Below are 25,966 nucleotides of genomic sequence, written 5' to 3' on the forward strand. Positions count from 1 at the left end.
TCCATATTCGTGAACGAGAGCTACGTGACTCCCGCAGCGCCGTCGTGTAGCCGCCCTAGCTCGCGCTGACAACGTTGCCGTGGCAACCCCCTCACATCATCCTCCTCCTCTGATCTCGCACACGGACACACACCCACGCCGCACGCAACGACCCGAGCGGTATTCCCGCCGCGCCCCTTCTTGCGGCGCCTGATGAATAATCCATGTGGAGGCAGTTGAGCAGCGGGAGTGCAGGGAATGCCGGCCGGGAAGGAATGCCATGTGCGTATGAGGATCATCTGCTCGTCGTGTATTCCTGCATAATGGACTTCTGTACTGCATCCAGCACTTGGACGCCGACATATGTGGAATGTGATCCTTCTGACTTCTTTGGTTTGAATGCCATCATGATCAAGGTGATGTTCGAGACGTGAGGAACGCCGAGGGGGAGGACACCACGTTCGATAGGATGCGTGTACTAGCATTTACTATACTTCCCCTTGCGCCCTAAACGCTGCGTGACACCTTTTCCAAGAAGGACTCTCCCTTCATCCCGCTGGAGGACTTTTTAAGATCAGGAAAGACACCTCTTTGCTTGTAGCCATGTTCTGCTTCTGCTTCCAGAGCCCCTCCCTCAAGCTACAAGCCCTGGAGGCTGATTTTAGTCCCCCGGACCCAGAGCACGAAGACCCCCGAGAGCAGAAGAACCTGCCGGCCCACCAGCAGTCTATTTCGAGCAGGCAGCCAAGCCTGCGTTTGGACCACAAGCCGCTTCTCCACTCGCCTCCGACAACGCCAGCTCAGGACACGGTTGACTCATCACAGCACAGTGAGTGCATCCACACGTACTGAAATATCACATTTAGGCATAAATGTGTGCAGGGTGACAGAAAAGTAACCCACTATTTTAATACTTGTTGTTTATAGTGATTTTCTTCTCCTTTTTTGGGGGTTTGTTCTTTAATGCAAGGCACTCATTCGAAAATGTCACGGCACACCACCAAACAAATGTCACAAAAAGTATGAATAGGCTATCTCTTCTCAATTTACTCCCAAATTTACTCGGTGTATATCTGGGGCTGTTTAACTGAGCACAAAGCTGATATACTCACAGGAATCCATGATTTAGTATTAATGTGTTTATTTTACCTTTTGCCATGTAATGGAAGCTCTGCCTGTCACTATAGATTGTTGAACAAAGATTCCAACAAACCAAAGAAGAACCTGAAGGGAAAATATGACGAGTTATGTCTTCCATTCCACAAGAGCTCATGGTAAAATCTAACTGAATTCGTGGGCAGCTCGAGAAGCTGGTCGCGTATTCTGGTGCCCGTATCAAATTTTAAGTAACTTTTCAATCACCTTGCATTTGAAATACTCTTACTTGTAACTCCTAATGTATTGTAGATACTGTTGTCATGGCAGCAGTAAAAACACATTCTGAGGACCTGGCTGACAGAAGGTGGCCAGTTCAAGTCCCAATGGCCCTAAAGTAAGTTGATTGGAGAGGCCGCAAGAGAGATGACAGTTCAATTTCTGTGCACAGCCGATGTGCCCATGAGCAAGACATCGAGTTACTTGGTGCAATCCTTTGCGTGTTGACCCCCCGACACTCCCGATGTGGATTAAGTGGAAAATAGTACAAAAACATCTATGCGATATAGTCCCACTAAAATGCATGTTTTCATTTTCCATTGTGAAATGTTTGCATATTTAAATATTAAATTACAGCTACAGTTTTTTGGCAGGAAATAATTTAGAGGGTAAAATATTTACTTTGATCTTTCCATTATACTGCCACACAATCCAGCCATCCATTTTCTATAACGCTTTTACTCATTAAGGTGAGCAGGAGAGATTTGAACCCTGAATCTCAGAACTGTGAGGCAGACGTGCTAAATTTCCACAGCGCTGTGCTAAATAAATAATTATTATCATGTGTGGGATTGTCCATGGTTGTTTGCTTCGGATGGCAGAAAGATGAGTCACAAGGTGTAAATTAATTCCTGCTCCACATGGGCCCCAATGGAAGCTGACTAACTGTCAAATGTGCAAATGAGTTCTTGTATCAGTGCCTTTGTTTGGATTATCTAAATTAAACAAGTTCTTGTTTGGCACCTGTGGCACCCCTTCGGACAAGTTTCATAAAAATCAGTTTTAGGAAAGATGTGCTTTCTTAAAGAAGACATTTTTTTTTACCCACATTTTAATGCAGTTCCCAGGTCTCTTAATAAGGTGACACATTTTACAAACATACTTACTTACTTTAAATGGTATGCAAACAAAAAGCCAATTTTCCAAAATACACCATATTGTATCGTTCTTCTCTGTCCTACAGTACCTGCCCCATCCCAGGACTCTTCGTGTGCTCCCGCTCCGTCCACCGCCTCCCCTCCTGAGGGAGCCCCCGGAAATGAGGACCCACCACCCAGCTCTCCGGACAGTCCTCCCCTGCTTTCCACTTTCACCACCAGCGAGTGTCCCGTCCCGTCGCCTCGTTGCCCCAACCTGAGCAGCAGCCTACGCTACAACCTGGACCCCGATACAGCCCCGTCGCCGCCTTGCTCGCAGCACATCCGCATGTAAGAGGACACATATTACCATCATTTCTCGTGTATAATGCGCTCCCATGTATAATACGCACCCCCAAAGTTGATCTCAAAATTCTGGAAAACCCTTCAACCTATGTATAATGCATTTTTACAATGCATGATTTTGCTTCTACCCATATGATCAAAACATAAAGTATTATCTGTAGTTTGTTAGTTTTTTCAAATAATTATTCTGAAGTTAAGCTCTTTATTTGAACACATAATACTTTATTTGTATTTACTTGGTCCCATTTTGAAATTCACAGCCCTACTTTTATTTAGTAAATGAGAAAACCCACAGTTGTGCTCAGATGTTTGATTACCCAGGCAGAATTTGTTAGATGTGTACAGTTCTTCAAAGAAAACATGAAGGACCAGGCGAAACACATTTCATTTTATTTTAATGGAATTCAAATTAAACTGTCAAGCATTTCAGAAAAGCATTATCATTAATCAAAACATAACCATAAATAAATTAATGATGGTTGTTGTTTAGTCATCAGTCGTATTAAAAAAGAAAATAAAAATTCACAAATTCTGCCTTAGTATGTAAACTTATGAGCACAATTGTACATATATGCAGTCATATTTACCCCCTGTAATATTTGAATTAAAGTGTAGGCTACAACTTTTCTATAACCACTAGGTGGCGGTGGTATATTAGAATGAAAGTGTACAACTTTTTTATAACCTCTAGGGGGCGATGGCATATTGTAATTAAAGTGTACAGCTTTTTCATAACCTCAAGACGGCGGCATACATTTATAAAATGGGGAAGTCTTTTTCATTTCCTCTATACCTATGTATAATGCGCACTATTGACTTTCGACAATTTTTTTGGGGGGGGGGGGGGAAATGCGCATGATGCACGAGAAATTACTGTATGTTTTTTTTTTTTTCTTTTTTTTTTTTTTACAATTTAGAAGACTGCGAATGTCTCTGATATGCTTGCGTCAAAATCGGGCCTATTTAGTCATTTGGACTGCAGTTTTTGGATATGAACGTTTCTAATCAACTAAAAGGTGAATTTCAAAAAAATCCTCCTACTTTCCTGAGCTAGATAAAGTCCTTAGTATCCTTCTTGAGGATTATGAGCTAACAAATCATCTCAACACTTTTCCTGAAATTTGTAAGAACATTAATCAATATTTAATAGAGTTTACCATTTTGACCGCTTTAATGTTCACATCTTCATGACGAAAGACGTCACTCGTGTCAGTCATCTCACTCGTCTCTTTATCTCCACTGCGCCCTGCTTGGCTGTTATTGAAAGCAGTGCGAGCACAACTGCCAAGAGCGTCTGGCTCTTGCTGTTGTCAGTTATGCACATTTCTGCACAAGTCTGCACATGCGCAGGTAGACGATGGAATAGTCCAGTGCATGAGAAGGCACATGGTAGTGGGCACTTTGATGTTCTTTTAAGCACGGGAATGAACACAAAAACAATAATTGCTTTAAATCAAAGAAAAGCAATCATTTTAGGGCTCCTGGAAATCTCATTTAACTTAATGGTATGTCCGCCGCTGGTCAGAATACCACAAGAAACAAGAATTCTAGCTTAGTTTACACACAATATTCACACACAATATGTATTGTCTTGTGGAAATAAGCTTGTTTAAGTCGTGGGGAATAGTGAATGCACAGAACTTTGACTTTACTTTTCATGGTGACCACTGGCAAAAGCTCAGTCATTTTTTTTAGACTGATTAGATAGTTTAATCATTGTGGATTGTCTCTTTTCTTTTGGATTGTTTAATCATTGTGGATTGTCTTTTTTCGTTTTTTCATGCGCAGGGCACGCTGCGGTGTCCGTGCAGAACCAGACGACTGCTCCTTGTCCGTGTCCGTGTTGAAGAGACACGTTCAGACCTTGAGGAAGAGGATCAGACAGCTGGAGGAGCATTTTGAGCAGGAGAGGCTCAAGGTGAACACCAAAGTCGAACTGATTGAGTCACGGTCTGCCTGGAAGCGAGGGCCAAATCTCACCCCTGCGTCACACACATCATCTCATGTGTTTTCTCTGAGTGTTAGGGAGGCCTCTTACGTGGTTTCTGTTTTTGTTTTTGTTTTTTTCAGCCTTCCTATTATGACAAGACCGCACATCCGGAGGTCGCCAGACTGATCAAGGAGCTCCTGAAGAGCCGCAAGCAGTTGAAAGGTCTGATGCAAACACTCTCTGTTTTGCATGCAAACCACAACAAAACACTTTGTTGTTCATCACAAAAATAAATCACAAAATTCGGAGTAAATTCTTTTTCATATGGAATTTAACAAAATACAGTTTTGGATAAGAAACAACTCACAAAATTTAGGGGTACTCTCTTTCCAAAAATAAGTTAGACAGTAAATAGTCACAACAAAAGCACATTTTATGTGTTAGATAAAAATAAATAACTCAGAAAATTTAGTAATACAATACAGACTTATGTGGTTTTCCTTTTTTTCTTTCTTTTTTTTAAATACGAAACGTAACAAAATTTCTTCATGTGAAAAGAAATATCACAAAATATGGAGGTAAAATTTTTTTTGTATTTGGTATTTAAATTATTTTTATTTCATGTGAAACATATCATAACACATTTTATTTGTGTTAGAAGAAGTAACGAACAAGATCTGGAGATACATGATTTTTTTTTCCCTATGGAAAGCACAAAAAACATTTTCTTCATGTTTTGTATAAAATGATTTTTTTTCTTCCGTTTTGTGTTTTTATATGAAACACACACAAAAAAAAACATTTTCTGAATGTAAAAACAAATAGACATTTGGGGATTGTTTTTGTTTTTAGTTTTTTTAGTTGTACTTTTTTGCTTTTAAATGCGAAACAACAAAACACATTTTCTTCATGTTTTGGAAAATATAAACAACTCACACAATATAGAGGTACATGTTATTTGTGATTTTGGAGTTTATATGCAAAACACAACAAAAAAAGTGTCATTGTTGTTAATGAAAAAAATTACTCTCAGAATGTGGACGTAGATGATACATTGTTTCATGTAAAACATAGAACACATTTTCTTCATGTTTTGGATCAAAATAGTATGATACAGTGTAGTTTGATACCACTGCAAACTATAATTGACAATAATAAACTGACCATTGCCTCTCACTACATTGTGTAATGTTGCGGTGATACAATACAACACAATACAACACAACACAATACAATAGTTCTTTGTGTGGTCCTGCAGACCTCAAGTTGTGTCATGCCGAGGAAGGCGACTCGAAAGGAGGTTTAAACCATCCACAGGAAAGGACCAATCAGGGTGAGGCCGCACTTTCGGGGCTCGAGTTTCAACAAGTGAACAACAACAGCAACGCCAAGCCAAGTGTGGAGGAAACGGTCCACGTCATGACCAAAAGACTGACCGAGAGCCGGCGAGAGCTCAGCCTGCCCGACAGCATCAAGGTTGGCCTACTTTCGCTTTTCAATTGACAACACAGGGAAGAATGTTCCGTAGTAATACTGGCCAGTGTTGACCGTAATATTTTCATGTGCAGGAGATGAACCATTCCCAGATTAGCATGGAGAAGTCCAGCCTGCAGAAGTGCTTGCTCTACTTTGAGAGTCTGCATGGACGCCCGGTAAAACAAACTTTGGATTTGGCCTTGTTCTCACTCCACTACTGTAACTTTATCTCATAATAACTCCACCAGTACCAGTAATAGCTTTTTAGCGATTGTCTTCAAACATTTAGTTTTTACGTATACTATGTAGTGTAACTACTGTTCGTAACCTTAAACACAATTTTCAATGCAAGAACCGTATCAGTCTTGAATGATGTCAAAGGTCAAATCACTCTGTGTTCTTTGTCATCTTTGTTTGTTTTGTTGGTTGGTTGGTTGGTTTTGCAAGACAACAAAAATACGTTTTAAATTGTTCTGGAAAAACACTCAATTTTGACATACATTTTTGCTTTTTTTTTTTACTTTTTGGGGATTTTTAATTCATTTTTATTTTTAATGCAAAACGTCCATCCATCCATCCATTTTCTTTACCGCCCATCCTCACTTGGGTCGCCGGAGAGAGACGGACGGGGCACACCCTGAACCGGTCGCCAGCCAATCGCAGGGCACATAGAAACAAAGAACCATTCGCGCTCACATTCACACCTACGGGCAATTTAGTCTTCAATCAACCTTCCTTTTTGGGATGTAGGAGGAAACGGGAGTGCCCAGAGAAAACCTGCCCAGGCACGGGGAGAACATGCAAACTCCACACAGGGGGGGCCGGGATTTGAACCCTGGTCCTCAGAACTTTGAACTTTGAGGCAGATGTGCTAACCAGTCCGTCCACCGTGCCGGCACAAAACATGTTACAAAAACACATATTCTTCACTGTTGGTCAAGAGACAACACTTGGAGATGCATGATGTTTTATTATATATTTTTGTATCCGTCATTAAGCCAAAACAATTACAATATTTTGAGATTTGTGATGCTTTTTAATGCCAAACACAGTCAATACACGTTTTGCTAGTGTTTGCACAAAATTTGGATATTTGGATTAAAAGAAATACATGTATATTTTTGTTTTTAGTTTTTATGTTTTTCATACATACAAAATTGTCTTTTTTATTCAAATGTTATGTGTTTTATGTTCCATCCATCCATTTTCCATCCCGCTTATCCTCACTTGGGTCAAAGTAATTTTAAGGTAATAGGTTTTATGTGGTGCAGGACGAAAACATCTGTGCTTTTGATGAAACAACATACTGAGACATGGGATTTTTTTTTGTCATAGCAATTGAGTGATATTTCACCTTGCCACCTGCTTTCTTTCCAAGTAATCTAAGTGAATAACGGTTTCATTCCACATCCTTTTAAGTACTACGATCTGCGTCAACTGGACAGTGCTGTCAGTAACACAGTGGTCTATGTTTGTGTCTTTAGAGTAGCGTGAGCGAGCAGATTCTGGTCAAACCTTTCTACGAGCGCTACCACATCCTCAAACAGCTGCTACGTTCCTCCAATACTTGTACACTCATTACCACCATTGTGAGTAGAAAGCGTCAAAGCTTGAATTCACTCATACTGTAACCAAAATCTTCCGCGAAACACAACACAACGAAAAACAAAATTTCTCTGTATTTTGTACAAAAAGAAATACTGTACAGTGAACCCCAGATTATAGCGGGGCACAAATTCCAGACCTTTATTTTCAAAAAATCATGTTTTTCTTGTTGTCAATCAAAAGAAATAACTCATAAAATTTGGCTTCACTCATATTCAAATGATCATGAGCAAATTATTGTGCTTTCTTTACTGTAAATCTAAATCAATAGCTCAAGAAATATGAAGATACATGATTTTTACACAACCAAAAATGACTCACCGAGTCACTCATAATACTCATACTCTGAGTATACTTTGCTGTTCTCTAGTGGCCATATGGCGACACTACATGAATTCTGTCAAGTGTGCATCAACCTAGCTCTTGCTAGAACTGCATTGTGTACATTGTCGTTCTACATGTTTATGTTTGTGACGACAGGAGGAAGAGGAGGGCTCCGATGACGATCATCCCAAAGAGCAAAACCCGAGACAGCAGTGCGTGTCGTCAGGGGGGCCGCCGCCCCCTCCCACCTCGGAAACGTCCGACACGCCCCTGGTGTCGCCTTTGGAAGAAGTCAAGTGTCTCCAACCGCAGCTTGTCACCATGGCAACACTCCATGAGGCTTCCAGGTAGGGATTGTGTGCGATCAACCTTTTTTCCTCAAACCAAATGTTGTAATCAAATGCATCTATAATCTCCCAACCGTTTGGATGGCTTTAACATGCCATAAAACTCACCAATTTTTGCAGGTGTGTGAATCAATTGACATGACAATTTACATATTTCAGGGGTCCTGATCGTGATTCCAAAAAAATTCACTCAGTCGCACCGTTTGAAAGTTAGAAGAAAGAAAAAAAAAATCCCCCGACACCAGTTTGTTTATTATTGACATAAAATTTTGTGGGCATGTCATGAAAAAGTCTCAAGGACCCACGCCTGAAATGAAAAAGGCAGTCGGACATTTTGGTTTGAAGCAGCCATTTTGGGCACATTCCAGGACTCAAACTGTGAAGAAGGGGGTTTAGGGAATTCCTCCAAATCAAACAAATCGGAACAGATTTCTCAACCTATATTGCACATATTTTACATTAGAAAATATCGCCAAACAAAAATATCACAAAAGTTATATACAGGGCTGAAAAAGGAGTTATACAGTTGTAAAAGTTACATCAAGATCTTTATTATTGAACATCTTTATGAATTGTTTTTCTTCTGAATCTTTTCAGATAACCATGGCAGGAAATGTAACCAACGGCCAACGCGAGTGACCAATAAAAAATTAAAAAAAATTAAAAATCTTGACAAAAATGGCCTCAAATATTCAATGCATTGAGTGGATTAACAATTTATAGATTACGGGATAAATTACATTACGTTTCTGTCAAACCTTTTCAGTATTTTCTGTCTTCCGGTGATGTTTCATTGGCGACTGTCATTAGTTCAATGATCTGCCATAGTTATTTGAGAAGAAAGATATATAAAGAAAGTAAATAATAAAGATTTCTGACCACTTTATACCTACTTTTGCGCCCCCTGGATACTGAAAAATTGCTCGTCTCAATTTGCCCCTAAATTTACTTCCTCAGAGTGAAATCTGGACATGTTTAGTTAAACCCACAGTTCCACTGTTTTATGAATGGCAACAGGTGGATTCACAGGTTAATTTTATCTTCTGCCATCTAGTGGAAGCACATTTAATTGTTCCACTATACGTTCCTGGCATAGATAAACAAAGATACATTGTAGTAAAGACATATAATATTATGTGTTTGGAACGATTAAGTGAAATAGCTTTTTTTTTTTTTTTTTTTTTTGCCAGCGCGTGTTCATTGTGACTTATTTTCATCTTGCAGATCAGAATTATTGGATCATCTTCGTGTCACCCGTTTGGAAAAACGGAGGCTTCATCGAGCACTGCGGGAGTTTGAGGACCTTTTCCACACCTTGAGTGGCAGGTATACACACACACACACACACACACACAGAAATATACACAGCTATCTCACGTTTTCATTTTATTCTGTCTTTAAACAAGCCTGGCAGCATTTGGTTCAAACAATGCGTGGTGAGAAAAAGAACAACTGTAATTCAAAAAATGTAATCAAATACAGTGGTTGCTTGACTTACGAGTGACATGATTTCCAAATTTTTCAAGATTTGAGCTGTCGCTCGCACGATTTTATGAAAACAAATTTTTTGTCTTGTGTTGCAAGCAAAAATTTGCGTTACAAGCACCAGATTGTGGTTGATTCAAGTTGTTTATTGCCTCTCCCAGTTGAAGTTTACCTGTAAAATAAACAAACAAACAAAAAAGATGTAGTGTATTCAACCAAACTACATACAAAAGTCAACTCGCGTAATGCTAACAGTCTACGCAAAACACTGTAACTGGGTTAACAAAACTAGCATTGATGGTGCGGTACTTCCATCCATCCATTTTCTGAGCCGCTTCTCCTCACTAGGGTCGCGGGCGTGCTGGAGCCTATCCCAGCTATCATCGGGCAGGAGGCGGGGTACACTCCGAACTGGTTGCCAGCCAATCGCAGGGCACACACAAACAAACAACCATTCGCACTCACATTCACACCTACGGGCAATTTAGAGTTGTCAATTAATCTACCACGCATGTTTTTGGGATGTGGGAGGAAACCGGAGTGCCCGGTGGATTGAACTGTGAGGCAGACGCTCTAACCAGTTGTCCACCGTGCCTCATAAAGCTTTGAAAAACTTATATTTGAACAGAAAAAGTAGTTTACTCTCATTTTTTTTTATCCTCTGTGAAAAATGACAGCTTACTTCTACTACTTGTTTCATCATGAAATGTATGTGTACTGTCTGCACACACACCAGACACACAAAGCCCATTGAATTAATGCATGAAATCATGATGCACAAATGGTTTAATTCTCTACATTCTATTTAATTATGTTATTAATGTATTTTTTTTATTGAGTAAAATAATGTACAGTGCAATTTTTTTTTTTTAATTAAAAAAAAAAATTGTCTCGAACAGATGGAGGGCGTTCATTGATTTCAATGGGGAAAAGATGATTTAAGATACAATTGTTTTGGGTGATTAAACTTGTAAGTCAAGGCACCACTGAATAGGGGAAAAAAAGCATCCACAAAAGTAAATCCACTTGAGTACAGCACAGAGCTCAGGTAAGAAGTGAACTCTACACACCTTTTTTTTATCTGTACACATTTGGCGTAAATAGTCATTTTTCTTATTTGGATTACAATAGACACTGTACAAAACTATCGGAGTAAGGCAACATAGGGAGCATCGACCGGTTCAGGAAGCTGCTGCGGGTCAAAAACAAACAAAACGAGTTGAGCATCCTCTCTCCTCCCACAGGGTCTGTCAGAAGGAGGACCGCGGACCCATGGCGGAGGAGTACTGCCAGTACAAGAACCTCAAAGCCAAACTCCGCCTGCTCGAGGCCCTGCTCAGCAAAAAGCAGGACACGGACAAGAGCAACTGAGCTTCTCACAGTGGAGCTTTTTTCGTCCAAACCCAAAAAGAACTTGATGATGATGATGGCGGTGATGATGACGATGATGCACTTTACAGGAGGATAATGGCGTGGAAAGTTTTTTTTTTTTAGTCTAAAAAAAGCACATGAGGATGAAGCAAGTGTATGTTATGTAGCATACTAAGTCTTAACTTGATGATGAAGTTAATGTACATTGTGAGTTATGTAAATATTTGTGTAGGTGTATTATGACACTTACTTTGTTTTTTTTTGTTTTTGTCATTATTGTGGAATATACAATTTCTAAATATCTTGGCAAAAATAGGCATCAAATGCATGAGGGGGTATTAAGGACATGATGAACAGAAGAAAATTGTACAATTATGAGAAAAAGTCACAAAGCTATGACAAGTAGCATTTTTTTTTCAAGAAAAAGTTGTAATACTACTTGTGAAAAAGTAGTAATATTTGAGAACAAAATTGTTTTTGTCCCGTAAAGATTTTGTCCTGAAAATACAAATGTGTTTTCATATATTACAATTTATTTTCCTCGACTATGAGTTTTTTCATGTATTACAATTTTTTTTCTTGTAATTTTGCCACTTTTTCTGAGAAAATGAACCTTTTCTCAACAATATATTTTGTGAAATTGCTACTTTTTTCCTTGGAAAAACAATTTTTTCTCATCAAAACTATGACTTTCTTTATGTAAAAGTCTGACTTTAATTTAAAAAAAAAAAAGAAAAAAGATATATGAATTCGGTTGCCGTACTATTCCGTTGCCTAATTCTTTTTCAAGAAAAAAAGTCATTTTATAAGAATAATAATTTGAAACATCGGAGGAAACAATAGTATTTTAGTGGCAATATTACAGGAAGATAAATAATGCGTGAACAAAATCATCGATAAAAGTCGTAGTATCACGAAAACACATTTGGATTTTTTTCAGAACCAAATCAAAATTTGGGGAGAAAAAAATGTTGTAACATTATGAGAAAAAAAATATTTTCAAGAAAGTCACAATGTTAATAACAAAAAAGGTGAAATATGACTTTTTTTTAATTACAAAAATGGGAACACGGTATTTATGTTAGGAAATGTTAGTTTTTTTAAAATATATTTTCAAGAAAGAAATGTTAATGTTCGAGTTTACAGCAATGTTATGTTACGTTTTCCCCCTCATAAATACAACTTTTTCTTGAAAAAATATGCTGCCGGATTATGACTTTATCCTCGTACTGTTCTTTTTTTTCCCCCCCTCGTCAGTGTGACCTACTTTTCATATCAAAGTCAATCATCGAGACAGCGTCGGATTTGAGTCCTTCATTGTGCTATAATGTGCATATATTTTGAAAACAATTTTCAAAATATATGTTTGCTAATGTTGACTTTGCAAACTGCTGAATGTTGGCATTGCAGCGCATCACAGTTCCACCTCACATCTCGTCATCCATGTCTCTCCCCCAGTTTGGTTGATGGGATTTCCTCTTAAATGTTGTCAGTGACATGAATCAGAGCCCTGTGCACTTCTGGTTTCTATAGCACTCTATATACCCTATATGTACATATGAATGTTTCAATAAAAAATAAATATTTTTTTTCACATTTATCCCGCTGAACAAAGTTTTTACTTTTTTACACCTTTCCACCGACCACTGCACAACAACGACAACAGACTGTTGCAGAAAGGGTTGCCATGGCAACTACACACTCACAGTATATCCGTGCTCAGACTGCATCATGCTTTTTTTTTCTTTTAAAGGTTATCACTCTTGTTTATCACAGTAGACACCTAAGAGGCCTGCTGTATGAGTTTCAGTCAGATTCCACAGCTTGTTGTTTTTTTTTTTTTTTTAACTTTTTTTAAAGTCTTCGTTGTTTTTAATACCTTTGGTTTAAGGAAATAACAGGATGCTGCAGCCTCAGAAAGTTGTATTATCAATTCATGCCATAAGTGGAGGTAGCGAGAACGTGTCCCTCCCCCCCACACTGGAACAAAAAAGGAGTCGAAAAACGAAGCTATAAAGAGTAACGATGCTTGACAATAATAATAACAAAGCCAAAAAAAATTAAAAAGTAACTAAAGTAGAGAAGTAGTTGTGTTAATGTTGGTTCAAAGTGATCCTCTTCATGGATGAAATGAAACTATGTTGACAGATGTGCTCGTAGCACGTGTGTGTGAGTTTGTATGTGTGTGGGCGCGTGTATAATGTATATTTTCTCCTAATATTACACATTTTTCTCAGCACATAACTCTTGAAAAACGTTTTCTTATGAGAAGTCTCTTCTTTTTTTTTTGATGAAGCCATAATAGTTTGAGAAAAAAGTTGTTTTTCGATTTAAAAAAAAATCGCAGTGTGACAAGACTGATAATATGGTGGATAATATGGTATTACATACGTTGAAATACGTGAAATGTGAAAAACGTTTTACTGCAAGAACATTTTTCTCAATAATTTTCTATAAAAATACACAAAAAAAGTGGGCCTAAAACGACCCCCCCCCAAAAATTATTTTTTTAAGGAAAAAAAGTCTTTCTTTACAAGAATAAAGTTGGAATATTATAAGAACGTCATTAACTTTCAGCAAAAAAAGATGTAATATAATGATAACAAGTTTCAATATTTAGAGAAAAATAACTTTTGTTTTCTGAGGAAAAACATAATACCAAATTTTTTAAAAAATTTTTTTTTTATGAAGATAATAATAAAGACCTGTTTTTTGGGGGTGAAAAAGTTGTAATAGTACAAGAAAAAAAGTTGCACTGCGAGAACAAAGGCGTTTCTGAATAAAATGGAAATTGAGCATAACGAGAATGTCTTTGTTATGTGAAAAAAAGTGTTTTCTCGAGAAATATTAGCAATATGACGAGAAAAATGTTATGAGAACAATTCTGTAATCTTATAACAACAAAGGTTGTTTTTGTTTTTCCAAGACAACAGCATTTTTTTAAATTCAAAAAAATGTATTTGCAATATCATGGAATAGAGTAAGATTTTGTTTGTGAGCAAAAGTCGTAGTAGCACGAGAAAAACATTTTGTACTGTGACACTGAAGTATTGTAATTGAATTTAAAAAAAAAAAAAGGAAGAGTGGAACGAAAATTAAGTCATAATTTTGCGCCAGTAAGTCAGACTAACAGAAATAAAGACATTTTGGGAAGTAAAAATGTCCTCATGTTAAAATAATAAAGTAGGAATATTATGAGAAGAATTGCAATATTACGAGAAAAAAAAGTTGTGATGGGAGAAAAATGTTATATCATGAGAGAACTAAATGTGGGAATATTACAAGAATAATGTTGCAATTTTAACGGTTACTTTTGTTTTTCCAAGAAAACACAATTTTTCTCTCAAAAATATACATTTGTAACATCACGAGAACAAAGTCAGCTTTTTGGGGGGAAAAGTCCTAATAATATAAGGAAAAAATTGTTGTACTGCGAGATTTTATCAAACAAGTATAACAAGAATTAAGTCAGAAAGTCACTATTTTGGGAGAAAAGAAAAATATTATATTACCAGAAAATTGAACTTTGTTTTTCGAGAATTCTGTTTTCCAACTTCGTTCTTGAAAAAAATGTGAATATGTGACGAGAACAGAATGTGATTTTGGGGGGAAGAAAAAGTCGTAATAGTGCGAGAAAACAAGTTGTGTTCATGGTTGTGGTGCGTGCGCGTGTATGTGCGTGTGTGTTTTCATGCAAGTGTTGCTCTGCCGCAGCGCAAGGGGGGGTGCAGTCCCCCCGCAACACCCCGCCGAAGTCCCGCCCCCGGCCGAAGTCCCGCCCCTCGCTCGCCACTAGCGTCCCACGCTGATGTTGCAGGTCTTGCAGCTGGGGTCCTTCTTGGCGTTGACGGTGGACAGACTCATGAGCTGGTGCCCGCTGATCTCGGCCACCGTGCCCAGCGCCAGGTCCACGGGCTCCGTGAAGATGACCTCCAGGATGACGTCCTGGGCGTGGCGGAACAACAGGCCGTCGCCTCCGCCTTCCTCCCGTTGGCACGTGAGGAAGCGGTTGTCGGCGATGTCGAGGGCGGGCAGCCTCTGCTTGCAGAAGTCGTCCCCCCGGGATCCCTTGGGGGCCAGGACCAGGATGACGTAGTGGTAGGCCGTGTACATGCAGTAGAAGTCCCCGAAGTAGAGGTTGGTGTCGGGGTTGAACAGGGCGTCGGCCCGGACCTCGAAGCGGTGGCGGCCGTACGGGGAGTCCTGCGGGGTCTTTCCCGTGTTGAACTCGGTGTTGCAGCTGAAGAAAAGACCCTCCAGCTTGCCGCTGATGGGAGAACCGTGGCTGCCGCTGTTGTCCTTCACTGACGGAAGCATCCGGTTGCCCTGCTCCTCCCTGGAACAAGAAGGAACAGAAAAACATCGCAGATGCAGTGACGACCGAAAGTTGAAAGCATGACGGAGTTGCACCACGGCCTCGATGTCAAGAGGTTCTGGGTTCGAATCTTAGTTCAGGCCTTTCAGTGTGGAATTTGGAAAAGAGTTTCTCATTCTTAACTGTTATGTCAACCCCTAACCGCTTTGACAACATGTTTCTTTCGCGTTTTTTCTTTTACGTTTATGTTTCTGCTTCTCTCCCAATGCGACCTGTGTCGTCTGTTTTGCTGTCCCTACAATTATTATTGGTAAAAGGTGAGTTCAAAGACCTAATACTGATTGTGCAAAGTGCTCGTGTGCATATTTGTTCTGTCGCATCAATTTTACCCTGCGTGTATTTAGGCTAGCATGCGAGCTACGACTAATGATAAATCATGTGGAGGTGGTTTGTTGGTGTTGATTAATGGAACTACTCAATACAGTTATGTAACATGGGTTCCTGATTGTGTACATGCTAGAGGCATGGTGTTGATGCTTTATGATCTCGCGGAATCGATATCAAATTACGAAATACTTTTGGAGGTGGGGCAAGGGGTGTCAATTATTCAGGAATCTTCGCTATTCGCGGCGAGCCTTCCAAAAGCACGCATGTTAGGATCATTGACGTCGCTACTAAATTCTCCGTGGCATTAGATTAAGCATGTGTGTCCAGAGAGTATTTTGCCCTGAAAGCACATTCCGAATTCCAAAAGGGTTTGGCAAATGAAGGGAAAGCTGATTTCATTTGCAGAACTAAATTAACTCAATTAAACGTAGCTCTTGTGTCGCTTTGCTGCATTCTCTGAGCTGCTGTAATGACATTAGCGCAGTGAGGGAAAATTGCTCAGAGGGAGAGAGAACAAAAAAAAAAAGGATTTCATTCTGACAAAGTGCTGGAAACAAAAGCAGCACGTGAGCCAGGCTCGCCCTCTCGTGTTGTGCGACCGGCATTTCTGCCCTTTGAGCGCGCCGACACTCCAATTCTAAAAATTGTGATGACACACCTCCCACGTCGGAGGCTGCTGTACAGTCCAAGCTTTATTGGCGTCATTAAAAAATTACAAAACTGGATGGAAGTGATTTGATACGCCAGGAAAGAATCACTTACATGAGACAGAAAATCTAACAAGCTAACTATTAAATAACACAACGCTAACAATGCATGAGTTGCATTGACTTGTTTTCATTCTTTTTTTTTTTACCCTTTTCCTGTTAGGGCAGTTTCATCAAGTTTTGTTGTGCCGGCAGTACACTCACACTAAATCCTTGGCTTAACCCTCTTGTTATGTTATCGGTCAAACGGACGCGTTAAAGTTTAACACTCCTGTTGTGTTTGTTCAGGGGTCAATGTGACAGCATTGTTGGAAGATAACAAAAGGCAAATTCCTTTTTGTTCAATTATTATTTTGATGAATGTGAGAAGGTGAAAAGAAATAGGCCATCAGTATTTGTATTTTAAAGAGAATTTCAAATGGTGAATTTGACCTACAACATTAATTAATATAAATAAAATTAATGGGAATTAATACGTTGCTTGATAACATTTTTTAAATATGAAATAAATGACTAAAATATTTGTAATAATTAGATATCGTAAATACACTGTACGTGTGAATATATTCCAAGACCAGGTTTTGTAATATTAAAATGGTATTTTTAAAACAAATCTTATTCCCCCCGTAGATTTTAAAATGGTGAATTGGATCTCCAATATCACTCGAGGGTACATCAATTTACAATATTGTATTATAATTTTAAAAATATTCTTTAAAATACAAAAGTGATCATTAAAAAAAGATTAAATAATTAGATAACATAAACATAGATGTTATAACCAGTAATTAAAAAAAATACATTTCAAGGAATAGTAAAAAAATAAGGCCACAAAATGTAATGCTACATTTTTATGATGAAAAAAAAAAGATTTTTAAATAATACATTTCACCTGCAAATACATGTAAAATAACATTTTCCAAGTTTTTAAACATGATAAAAACATGATGATACAAATACAGGTACAATTAAAAAATATATTTCATATTTGTTATCATTAATAATTAGATAATGTCATGTTCATTTACGTATATTTTATGTCAATCATTAGTTTGGCGGTTATTTCTTTTAAACATTTAATAAAGAAAAATGAAAGAAAAAAGGCCAGCAGAGGGAGATGAATCCAAATTATTTTTGTCTGGAACTTTAAAATTGTCCATTTGACACGCAACATTAGAGGGTAAAGATCATATTATATGTTAAAGTAGCACTCAACTAATAAATACTGACTAATAAAGACCAACAAATTAATTGTAGACAGGCCTTCATTTTTTTTTTTTAAAGGCAATGTGCTCATTTGTTACCTAAAGAGTGACACAGACAAGCAAAACCTCTCAGACAAAGAGACAAACTCACATTACAGTAGGAATACAGTCACACAGTATACATTTGAATCGTAAAGTGGCTACCTGGCATGGTCGAAGTATTCCTTATTCTGGTTGCGGTAGAAGACGGAGAAACGCAGCATCCGGCCGGAAATCACCTCGGCCTTGGCCAGCAGCTGGTTGAGATGCGCTGTGGAATAATCTGGAAAGACGAGGCGTCATTCGAAGGGACACACACATCCTCCGGCACACATCACCATCATTTTGTGCTAACCGTGTGCTGTGTGCATTTTAAAGGACTATCGATTTGCTGTTATGCTCAAATAACGCGCGTCTTTTTTTTTTTTTATTTTTTTTAACGAAAGCCTCACAATGCTTCCAGTGTTGATTTTGTGTTTCTTTCAGGCCAGCTGGTGCAGAGCCCCCCTCCCCCCCCCAACCCTGCTGTGTCACATGACCTCCTGCCTCCCCCTCCCCCAACGTCAACCTCTAGCGCCATTAAATGCATTGACCTCTGCATCGCCAGATAAACCGCAGCGCTCGCCTCGCTGCTTTATTTCATCCCGCCGTCCTTTCCTAATCTTAACACCCTCCATCTGCAAAAATCCCGTCCCTATTCGGCTCTCGTAACATCATGCGGACAAAAGCGGCGGGTCGCAGCTAACACTAGCGGTTAGCACATCTGCCTCACAGTTGTTTAAATCTTGTCTCGGGCCTTCCTGTGCGGCGTTTGCGTGTTCCTGGCGGGTTCCCGACACGTGCATTGGACTCCAATTTGTCCATAGATCTGAATGTGAGTGTGAGTGCTTGTTTCAGTGGTGCCTTGAGGTACAAGTCACCCCACTTATGAGGTTTTTTTTCTTCAAAATACGAGCAACGGCTTCAAGCTGTTTAATGTCACTCCCAGATGGAATTCACAGATTTAAAAAACAACCAAACAACGTTACTGTGTTGATAACGGTAAATGGCATTGACGTGCTAACGGTTAGCATGGATAGTCACCGTTTCGGAGCCCTTCAAGCAATGGATATTTAAACACAAACGGTGTCGACAGATCAAATAGCAATGCTCACACACATATATTCTTTATCCTCTATGAAAAAATGACTAAAATGACAGAATATCACTATGTCACTTACAGTAGTTTTAGTACTATTCCTTTTCGTTTGTCTCTGCATGACTGTACTGTATTATACTGCCTCCTGGTGGCCAAGGCGGGTACAACAGAAGGAACAGCACAACACAATGAATTGCAGCACTGAATTGTGATGGACCAAGGGCTTAATTAGTTACATTTAATTACATTATTACTCATGCCTTTATACAGAACATTATTATAGAGAGAGATATTTATTATAACAAATGTTTGTGTTATTAATGTGTTGTTTGTGTTATTAATGTGTTGTTTTGGTGTGGGGGCTAGAATGGGGGAAAGATGATGGACAAGCGGTTTATCAAATCAATTCAAATCTCAAATGAGCACTCTTCATTTTCAGTAGAGTTGGTCAAGTACAAAGCATGTTGTGTTACGTTGTGTCGTGTCGTGTTTCCACAGCTCACCGGCGGTGCAGAACTCGACGATTTCGCTCCACTCCGAGACGGCGTAGTCCCCGTCGGTCTGCTTGGACGCCGTCTGGACTGCCACGGTGTACTCGGTGCGCGGGCTGAGGAACCAGTGGCCCCGCACCGTCATGGGCAGGGCCACCGCCTTGGCCACCAGCTTGGTCGGCACATCCTGGAAAAAGAAGATTGAAATGCGTTCGAGCCAGCAAAAAAAAAAAAAAAAAAAAACACCACCATTTTTTTTATTTAGAGACAAACATATTTTGAACCATACTCACAACATGTCACACATGTCAGGTCTTTAAATGGTAAGCGGTTATATAATGAACTTTATTTACTTTTATTATGCGGACCGATTTTTAAAATTTAGAATTGTCTGTATAGTTTATAATGATGGTGATGAAGGCTGAATCCAACCTTATTAGGTGCTTCCAAATTCACCTTTTCACAGATTTGTTTTTTTTTGGAACCTATCTTACATTATTCATTTTTTTTGTGCTCAGGCCAAAGCCTTGTTTTACACAGACGTGTTGCTTTGGCGCCATCTTGTGGCACCTGGTACCAATGAATTCTGTTGAAGTGAGAGGAGCATATTCATCTTCACAAGCCATAACCTTGTCAAATCTAAAAGTATTGCTTTGGTGTCATTTTGTGGTATCGTGTTGCCAATGAACTATGTTGAAGTGAGGGGCGGAGCTTCATTTACACAGACCATAGCCCAGTTTCATAGAAAAGTAGTGCTTTGGTGCCACATTGTGGCAACTTGGTGCTAAGGAATGATGTTGACGTGAGGGGAGGAGCCATAGCCCTGTCTAAAATAAAAGTATTGCTTTGGCGCAATTCTGTGGCATCAGGGTGCCAAGGAACTGTTGAAGTCAGGGGAGGAGCTTCATTTCCAAAGGCCATAGCCCTGTCCAATAGCAAAGTAGTGCTTTGGCGCCATCTTGTGCCATCTATAGGCAATTACAGAGTGCAAAGCGCTATAGAAAATGGATGGCCGGATGGGGATGTACTGCTGCTAATGCATTAGTCGACCATTATGCCTTCACCGCACCTGAACAACAAACATCAGCGAGCCACACAACAACAACAACAACAACAACAACAAAAGCAAGAAGAACAAAAGGCTTCCCTGGCGCGTTACCTTGTGTTTGAACTTGTTGGAGTTTTTGTTCTCCTTCTTGTTCAGGTCAATGAAGTAGTGCGTGATGCGCTCCTTGCCGCGCTGCTCCATGTCCCAGCAGATCTTGAAGGAGTCGCAGGTGATGTTGCTGATCTTGATGCTCTGCGGGACGGGCAGCTCCTCCATGTCGGAGAGGGCGCCGTCCTGGGATTTACTTCCTGCGCAGAAAGGAAGTCACGTTTTGAAGACGATCACAAACGCCCGTGAGCAAACAATGTTGACATTTGACCTCGAAGTCCTGCTTGTGCATTCATTACTCACGACTTTCGGTCTTTTATGCTGCTTGTGATGATTACCCCTCCCTGATGGTCACTTTACAGTATAACCAGCAGCGCGCAGGTTGCCATGGAAACAAATCACCCCCCCCCCCCACACAATACAAACTTATCTGCTTCCACGAGCAAAAGCCGCACTGAATATATCAAAACGGAGCTGATTGAATGAATCAGCGGATCAGCGGCTCCATCGCTAATCGGCGATGAGGGCTGCAAAAAATGACATTCGGCTGTCAATATGGTCCAGTGCGTCCCATATTTCTCAACTGCGATCGCGCACGTAGGCGTGCGACCCACAGTGCAAAGCGAGGGCAGAGAAAATGTCGGCGTGGCAACGATGCGACGTGTGTGTGTGTGCGTGTGTGTGTGTGTTTGTTGTGCATACTTGTCTATGGTGTGTACAGCGTAAAGAATGCACATCTAAACAATGGCGGAAGCAGCCGAGCGTGGTGCATCCATCTCCATTCATCATGGGCCAATATTAAAAGAGCAATTCCATAATTGGACTGCCTCGCGACCACACGCGTGCACAGACACACACACACACACACACACACCTACACACGCGTGCACACTCAATTTGATAACAAGAATGCAGAATGTGTAGATTCCTGTTTGGAAATAGCCAATCAGAAAGCAGCTTGATGAGCAGCTCTCTCTGGAGTACTGGACATAAATACTAAATGTAAAACAGAATCAGCTTTAACACAAAATAAAAATGTGGTAGTGTTACACATATAGGTAAACACACAACTAAATGTATAAAGTGGAAAAAACGAAAAAGTGGATATTGTGGTGATATTTCCCCATAGGAAATAATGGGAATAGACAAAATCCGTTTGTTAAACTGTGGCCATCATATGAGCGTTTTCGACTGTGCTCTCGTTTTAAAGTAACATTTTATCATGTCAAGTGTCAGACAGGTGTAAAAGTGCAGTAAGGGGACAACAGTCAGTCTTAACTTTTATGACCAATAATGATTGCATTAAACGTTTAAGAGTAAAAAAAATAAAATAAAAATAAAATATTTTTTTAAAATAAATAATTCATATAACCGAGTATACTGTATAATCGATTTTTTTGTAATAATATATTATGAGATTAAAAATATATATATTTAAGGACTAAGGGGTAAGACTAGATGAGTTATTATTATTTTTTTTAACTTCCCTTCAACTACTTTTGAACATGACATATAAACTACAAAGTACATAAAGTACATAAATTGGCACATAAACTGTACTTTTTTAATTTTAAAATGAATGACCGAGGCATAACGTAACATATAACAAGTTAAAGTGTGTGTAAAAAATTTGTATCCACTGTAAAATGTCCTCTCACTTAATCTCTTAAAACCCTGAACCTCAGAACTGTAAAGCAGGTGTTCTAACCACCAGACGACCGTGCTGAAAATTATTGATTGCAATCTTACCAGTGGGGAAATATAAATCTTCCCACTTCCTGTCAGTTTGTTTGAATAATTTACATGGTGCATTATGCTGGGCTGATAGTAGGGCCACTGGGCGTTTTCTTCGGCCTTGCCATTCTGCAGTAAACAGCGCAGTGTGCCGTCCCACCTTTTGTTGCTGACCTTTGATTAAAGCAAGGCCCACCGGCACCCCCCCCCCCCCCCCCGCCCAGAAAAAAAAAAAAAAAAGGGAACTACTGTATAACCGTTGAGAGCCTCAATACATCATAAAAGTAATTTTGGCACGCAGCGGTTCTCATATTTGAATTTGGTGAGATCGTACAGCGAGCGAGCGTGGCCACTCAAGTTAGATAATGACCTCGGCAGCAGATACCGCCACTATATTTCAAAGGAGGCTATTATTTCTTTCGTAGCGTAGCAGTCCTCTGCGCAGTCATTTACCAAGATCCACGAGGGCTCGTAAAGTTGAGCTATCTGTGTCGTCATTCGCTATAACGATGAAACGTAACAAGGTCTCCTCCTAAAATGCAAATGTCAACACAGACAGGGACGTTCTTGGCACATCAACAATGGCGTTCACATTATCTACGTTTGTTTGTTTTTTGCAAAAATTTTCTCATTTTGAATTTGATGACTGCAACAGCAGTTGAGGAATGCTCCCCCCCCAAAAAAGAAATTGTTTGGAACATCCCGTAGGTTAATTGGAAACAAGTAAGTGTCATGATTGGGTATAAAAGGAGCATTTTCGACAGCCTGCATTGCTTATCTGCCACCAATACTCCAGGGACGGCGAGTATGAAAGATGAAAGAGGACCAAGGTCAGATGGAGGAAGTAGAAATGAACCCTTGGTGGTATACAGCTCGCCTGGGAAGACTAAGTGTCACCGTGACTCACATTTGTTGGCAGGTAGACTACATTGTAGCATGCAGTATATCCACTTTGTTGCATCACCATTTCGCCGTAAAAGCCGCGGAACTACTATTACTGCCATCTGAGCACATTTACTACTTCACTAAGAGCGTTTGCAGAGAAGCAAACATTCCTTACGTTCACGAGCATGTTTCAGGAGTTCCCTTTTTTTTATTCACCGCGCCATCAAAAAGTACTATACTGCACAGCAATAGATGGATGCAGAGGGATCAATAAAAATCTTGTTAACATGCAAACACATCACCCTCCTAATGGCTCTCCCTGCTCCGATCAGTCAGCAAGCTTTTTTTTGGTTGTGTTTTTTTTTTGGGGGGGGGGGGGGGGGGGTGGATTAGAAAAGCTTGGAAGTAAGTGAAGCATCACAGAAGCGAATGTGTTTGGACTTTGCACCATTGGGTCATCATGAAATCGAACTAAATTATTCTCACATTATCTAGGACTGTACTCCACTCTGACAAGCCTCCCAACTTTTTTAGGTTAAGTGGGCCGCAGTGGACGCGGACGTTGGCTCGGCCTTTACAAAAACACGTCTTTGTTCGTCTCGCTACACGGACTGCGAGCCCGACACGGACGTCACGCCGGGAGCGTGAAGCGGCCAGAAACAAGAGCATCTTTCTTTATAGCGGGCAACGCAAACAATGTCCCCGTTCATCGGCGTGTTTACCCATCAGCAAGCTCCTCAGCCACCAAGTACAGACGCAGTAAAACCATAATAATAATCACCACAATAATAACAATAAATATACCTTTAGTGGGGTTGGAAACAACCTTTGTCTAAATTCCATCCATTCATTTTCTAGAGCACTTGTCCTCTTTAGGTCGCCCAACTATCCTACAACCATTCACAACAAACACACCATCAATTTCCATTCCAATAAGGAAAGTTCATCCGAAGTATGAAAAACTCAAAGGTTGGACAGTCTCCTGGAACAGATGGTGTTCACATGAAAGTACTAGGACCCATGTGTACCAGCTGTCGTAGCCTGACAAGTCATCGAGTTTCGTGCACGAATCCATCGGCTAAAGTAAGCAGAAATGTGATCAACTACAGTAAAAGACTGAATCACAGAGCAACAACAAGTGTCGCTTGTTGGAGTCAACCAGAAGAAGAAATACCCATTCCAATAAAACTGCGGCTCAAACAACATCCATACTAATCTTGCCACACTGCCCACCATTGTTTTCAAGATTGTAATTCGATTGTTCATCCACCAAAGAGACAATCTATTTGCCTCGATGTAGGATGGCCTTTGGTCTGTTTTTAAAATTATTATTATTTTTTTGACTGTCTCAGATTTGAACAAGAGGGATTTGCACAATTACATAACTGTGTTCTCCCTATCAGTTAAGTAAGAAAGTTTGAAACCATCCAGAGAGCAGAGATGATTTTTTTTTCATATGACTGCAGTGTAATGAATGGATGCATAACACATAACTGTCAATCTTGCCATCACAGTCATGTTGTTGCACACGGCCTGCGCGAAATGTCAGCTGAGTCACACGAAGCATTGCAATTTATGCCCAATTACCGATCGACGCTGACGTTAATTTTAGCAGTAAGCGCACGTCTGAGGCCGACAACATGCATTTCCATTGGATTAAAACTCAGCTCTTCGGAGAACAGCGCAGGCTAATTTAGTTGCCGGTTGACCTTCCATGATGAATCAAAACAATCTGCTTGAAATGGTTACAATAACGCTCAGGTAAGATGGTCAGTACAGAGTGAAATGACACATCACTGATATGCACTATCATGCACATGCACTAATATACCCTTTAGGGGTCATTATTGGAGTCCAACAGAACCGTTTGTACCTTTGTATTACACAGAGTGTGTGAAAAAGTAAGAAGGCATTAAAAATTGGTAGTAAAATGCAATTTCCTTGAAACAAATGATACATGCTCTTTAATATATGGGAAAATGAAAGTAAATGCTCATATTTCAGCATAAGCAATGTTGGCGTCAACAACAACAGGCAAGTGACTGCCCTTCTGTAAAATAATAAAAAAGAAACAATAAAATATTTTTTTTAAAAAAGGAAATAAGACAACAAGAAATCCTCATTTGTGTTTTCGTAATGACTTCAGTGATACTAAAAATTCTGTAAGCAATTTCTAATGCCTCGCTACTTTTCACATACGCTGTATATTTATTTTAGGGTACCATCCCAGTGACAAACCATTGCATAATGTACCACCAAGCAGAGTGCACACGTTGATTTTACGAGTTTGGGGATTTTCATTAGTTTTAGTTTTTTTTTTTTAAACTTTGTTTTGACATTTTATTTGTTAAAAGTTAGGTAGTTAGGACAGACAAATAAGGAAGCGTATTGCATTCACTTGGATAAAAAAAACCAACTCATTTTTGTCTGAGTATTTTTTTGAGGGTTTTGTTTTTTTGAATATTTTTTTCTGTTTTTCTGAGTATTTGTTTCTGACTAATATTTTTCTCAGTTTTTCTGTCTAACTGTTTTATGACTATTTCCCCCCCTGTTTTTCTGAGTAACCTTTTTCCTGTTTTTCTGAGTAATTTTTTTCCCGATGACAAATAACAATACCATCTTAGTTAGTTTTGTGAGCAGACAATGCAGATTCAATTAGTTAGCGTTTTATTTTTTAAGTTGACAAAATTATTTCAATTCTAGTTTTCGTTATTTCATTCCTTTTTATTAACTATAATAACATTGGTCCACGCGTAGCGATTTTTTTTTCCTTTACTGATTTTTAAAGTGAGAGA

The 25,966-nt window shown here is 39.5% G+C and overlaps 2 protein-coding genes across 3 annotated transcripts in view; one reads left to right on the forward strand and one right to left on the reverse strand.

The window, feature by feature from the left end:
* Positions 1-12,296, forward strand: fam13c (family with sequence similarity 13 member C). Of its 2 annotated transcripts, XM_061689297.1 has the most exons (10): positions 1-808; positions 2,318-2,561; positions 4,365-4,494; positions 4,647-4,728; positions 5,765-5,982; positions 6,075-6,158; positions 7,467-7,571; positions 8,068-8,258; positions 9,483-9,584; positions 10,988-12,296. In XM_061689297.1, the coding sequence occupies exons 1-10, from the start codon at positions 583-585 to the stop codon at positions 11,112-11,114; spliced, it is 1,509 nt and encodes a 502-aa protein (XP_061545281.1). In that variant the 5' UTR covers positions 1-582; the 3' UTR covers positions 11,115-12,296. The 2 variants fall into 2 exon arrangements, with proteins under 2 accessions (XP_061545281.1, XP_061545282.1); XM_061689298.1 differs by lacking the exon at positions 7,467-7,571.
* Positions 9,632-25,966, reverse strand: part of phyhiplb (phytanoyl-CoA 2-hydroxylase interacting protein-like b) — a 19,727-nt gene continuing 3,392 nt past the window's right edge. The window contains exons 2-5 of the mRNA XM_061689299.1: positions 20,556-20,752; positions 19,409-19,583; positions 17,933-18,050; positions 9,632-15,450 (exon numbers count right to left, since the gene is read on the reverse strand). Of these exons, the coding sequence (XP_061545283.1) occupies positions 14,907-15,450; positions 17,933-18,050; positions 19,409-19,583; positions 20,556-20,752 (1,034 nt within the window). The 3' untranslated portion in view covers positions 9,632-14,906. The remainder of the gene's footprint in view (positions 15,451-17,932; positions 18,051-19,408; positions 19,584-20,555; positions 20,753-25,966) is intronic.

Source organism: Phycodurus eques, chromosome 11, assembly GCF_024500275.1.
Source record: "Phycodurus eques isolate BA_2022a chromosome 11, UOR_Pequ_1.1, whole genome shotgun sequence".
NCBI classification, from domain to species: Eukaryota; Metazoa; Chordata; class Actinopteri; order Syngnathiformes; family Syngnathidae; genus Phycodurus; species Phycodurus eques.

Bases quoted from the DNA above. Each gene is read 5' to 3' on its own strand.
- fam13c (XM_061689297.1), top strand. From the start codon at position 583: ATGTTCTGCTTCTGCTTCCAGAGCCCCTCCCTCAAGCTACAAGCCCTG. The intron at 4,495-4,646 runs GTGAACACCAAA...TGTTTTTTTCAG, and splicing joins TTGAGCAGGAGAGGCTCAAG to CCTTCCTATTATGACAAGAC. The intron at 7,572-8,067 runs GTGAGTAGAAAG...TTGTGACGACAG, and splicing joins GTACACTCATTACCACCATT to GAGGAAGAGGAGGGCTCCGA.